Source organism: Austrofundulus limnaeus, unplaced genomic scaffold (assembly GCF_001266775.1).
Source record: "Austrofundulus limnaeus strain Quisiro unplaced genomic scaffold, Austrofundulus_limnaeus-1.0 Scaffold126, whole genome shotgun sequence".
NCBI lineage: Eukaryota > Metazoa > Chordata > Actinopteri > Cyprinodontiformes > Rivulidae > Austrofundulus > Austrofundulus limnaeus.
This window is the reverse complement of record NW_013952528.1, coordinates 1,140,030-1,142,908: the sequence shown is the minus strand read 5'-3', so window position 1 is coordinate 1,142,908 and position 2,879 is coordinate 1,140,030. Positions and strand designations below refer to the sequence as shown.

At 40.2% G+C, this 2,879-nt stretch overlaps 1 protein-coding gene across 1 annotated transcript; it reads left to right on the top strand.

Annotated features, from left to right (window-relative positions):
- Positions 1 to 190: 190 nt before the first annotated feature.
- On the top strand, positions 191 to 2,345 carry psme2 (proteasome activator subunit 2; the record flags this gene model as incomplete). The annotated part of the gene is given in 10 exon segments (XM_014015280.1): positions 191 to 505; positions 776 to 808; positions 885 to 947; positions 1,038 to 1,124; positions 1,258 to 1,306; positions 1,393 to 1,490; positions 1,587 to 1,655; positions 1,812 to 1,879; positions 2,012 to 2,066; positions 2,259 to 2,345. Coding segments are annotated over 10 exon segments (657 nt in total), but the record flags the coding sequence as incomplete, so codon positions are not given.
- Between the last annotated feature and the right edge of the window lie 534 nt (positions 2,346 to 2,879).

Here is a 2,879-nt window from a genome sequence, read left to right as displayed (position 1 = left end):
GGATTTATATACAAAACTATTTGAATCTACAAAAATCTATAAATTATAAATCCATGAATATAATTCTTTTAATTTTTCCCCGCATGTCAAAACAGAGATCTTACATCTGATTGTCTAAATGTCTTCAAAAAGTAAACAGCAAACAAAGATGTATTGCAGATAGAAGAACCCTATTAAGTGACTAATTTGTTTCAATGCCTGTTGTCAGTTGACCTATTGCGCATGCTCGGTGGCCTACTCAGAGCCGGTGTCCGGACTACTTTTATCAGAGGAAGGAGACAGTAGGAGAAGCTGCGCAGTCCGACGTTTAATCGAAAGTAAACTGATGAAATTAGTCATCACCATATAAGACGGACTGTCTTCAGCTGCAGCCGGACAATATATATATATATATTTTAAATCCTGGAGGATTTATTTATTTTATTTGAAATTTTAAAGTCGTACAGTTAGCTTCATCATGTCAAAGGCTGCAACTCTGAAAATTAGCAGCGCGAGCGCAGTCAAGGTGAGTCGCTCTGCTTTTACAGGAAACCTGCTCCGTTCACAACAAAAGCAATTCCTGTATTGTAATATTTGCATATCTTTTGTATCGTCACTGCGTTTTGGTGTAGTTTTTTAAGTGTTTGTCATGAAATAAGTTGGAGAATTGTTGTTTGTAAATGAAAGAGTGGAGGAAAGTCCCTTTCTGGCAGGAAAACGAAAGTAAACTTTTACATACGTGAGTCAGCAGCTTATTTAAACCAAACATCATCCATTCTTATTATTTCCCAACTAGGTGGACAACTTCCGCAAGTCACTTTATCAAGAGGTTTGTGTTCTTTTAATACATTTAGTCAGAAATAAATCGTTTTGCAGCCTGATGATGGTTTAGTTTGTCATTTCAGGCAGAGAATCTGTTTTCCAGTTTCATTCCTCAGAAGATATTTCAGCTGGACGCTCTGCTCAGGGTTCAGTATCCAAACTCAAATTAACCTTTTGTCCTGGAGTTTCTGCTCGTCCTCTCTCTCATCATCTGCTTGTGTTTTTGTTTTCTCCAGGATGACGCTCTCAGCATCACAGACATGTCTTCACTCCAGGCTCCTCTGGACATCCCCATCCCAGACCCTCCTTCTCCAGAGGACGAGGTGATGCTCGGTCCCAGAACTTCTCCTCTTTCCTTTTTAGTACTTTTGATTCGCTCTAGAGCTGTAATTATCAGTTACTTGTTGCCACTTTAGCATTCAACACTTTCTGACTCTGCAACAAAATGTCTTCCAGGAAATGGAGACGGACAAGAATGAGGATGATGAGAAGAAAAAGAAGAAGGGTAGAGAGTTTTTGTTGTCGTCACAGCTGACCGGTAATGTTTGTGAACAGGTGTGAAAGGTTATAGCTGTAATCTATGTTCCTCAGCGCCAAAATGTGGCTTCATCAAGGGAAACGAGAAGATTATGCTGCTTTTGGAACGAGTGAAGCCAGAGATTGTAGCTCTGAGAGAGACCATCATCGTTGTGAGTGAGAGATTAAAAACTTCCYGAGGTATTAGTTAATGTTGGACCAGTTACTAATTTATAAATGATCATGTTTTTATGATTAAACTCCTGCAGGTGTCAAGCTGGATTCAGCACCTCATTCCTAAAATAGAAGATGGAAATGATTTTGGAGTTGCCATCCAGGTTTGCTTATTTTATTTTTTTCGATTTATTTTAAAGTTTCATACTGATCGTTGTTTTCCCTGTCTGTCTTCTTTAAGTGCTTTTTTTTCCTTTCTGATGTGTCGCTTCATATCATTTATTTATTTTTTCATGTAAACTTTCCTCCTTAACTTACAGGAGAAAATCCTGGAGAGAATCACAGCAGTGAAGACCAAAGTTGATGAATTTCAAACAAACATCAACAAGTAAGACTCGACCAAAACTGCCTTTCTCTCTCTATTTTTTAACACTTCAAATGCTTTAGTGTCACGTTTTCTTATGGAGAGAAATCTAGTCTAACATTACCCATCAGCTTCAACTGTCTTTTTATTTCTCAGGTACTTTTCAGAGAGGGGGGACGCCGTCGCCAAAGCCTCTAAAGAAACACACGTGGTGAGTGATCMGTTGTGTTCGTCTCAGAAATGTGAAAAAGAGCAGAACCATTTGTTGTTGAACAAACTCGSCATGCAGAGCTTGAATCTTGTACAAAACCATTAAAAAATATCAGTGAGTCACGCCAGCCTGGGCTAACTGTTTATTTATTTTTAACACATTTAAACAGTCAGTCTCATTTGTTGTTCTCAGATGGACTACCGCTCACTTGTTCATGAAAAAGACSAGGCTGTCTATTCTCAGATCAGAGTGATCGTCCTCGACATCCGTGGATTCTACGTAAGTCCAGCTCCAAAGTCTCACCGAARTGCAACAAATAAAAATAATTTAAAAAAGTAGAGTTATATGGAAAATGTTTGCATTATGACGAGCTAACAAAGCCTGAGAGTTTTTGTTAGACAAAACATTTTCACTCACCCAATGACTCCCCAAAGACTTTGAGTTAGAGGCCATGAACTCTGAACTGTGACAGAGGTTCACTGTGAATAGATCTGTAGCTTTGAGTAATTACAAACTGGTTAGGCAAACCAACAAAAAAGTTAATAAGCATAAATAATGTGGGTGAATGGGAAAAGGTCATCTGCTTCCTCCTCAGAAGACCCTGATCCACAGACCCCTCCCTGACCCACAGACCCCTCCCCGACAAGAACAGCAGGACAGCAAAAGTCACGTTTTGGATACACGCGCAGGGCGCATCCACCTCGCCAGTGTGGATGTTATAAAACTTCACGTTTAAAGTCCGTGTTTGTCGCATGCGGGGGTGCGTGGGGCGGGGGTGTCTGCCGCGGGTAACAGAGCAGGCAGGAGGGGGAG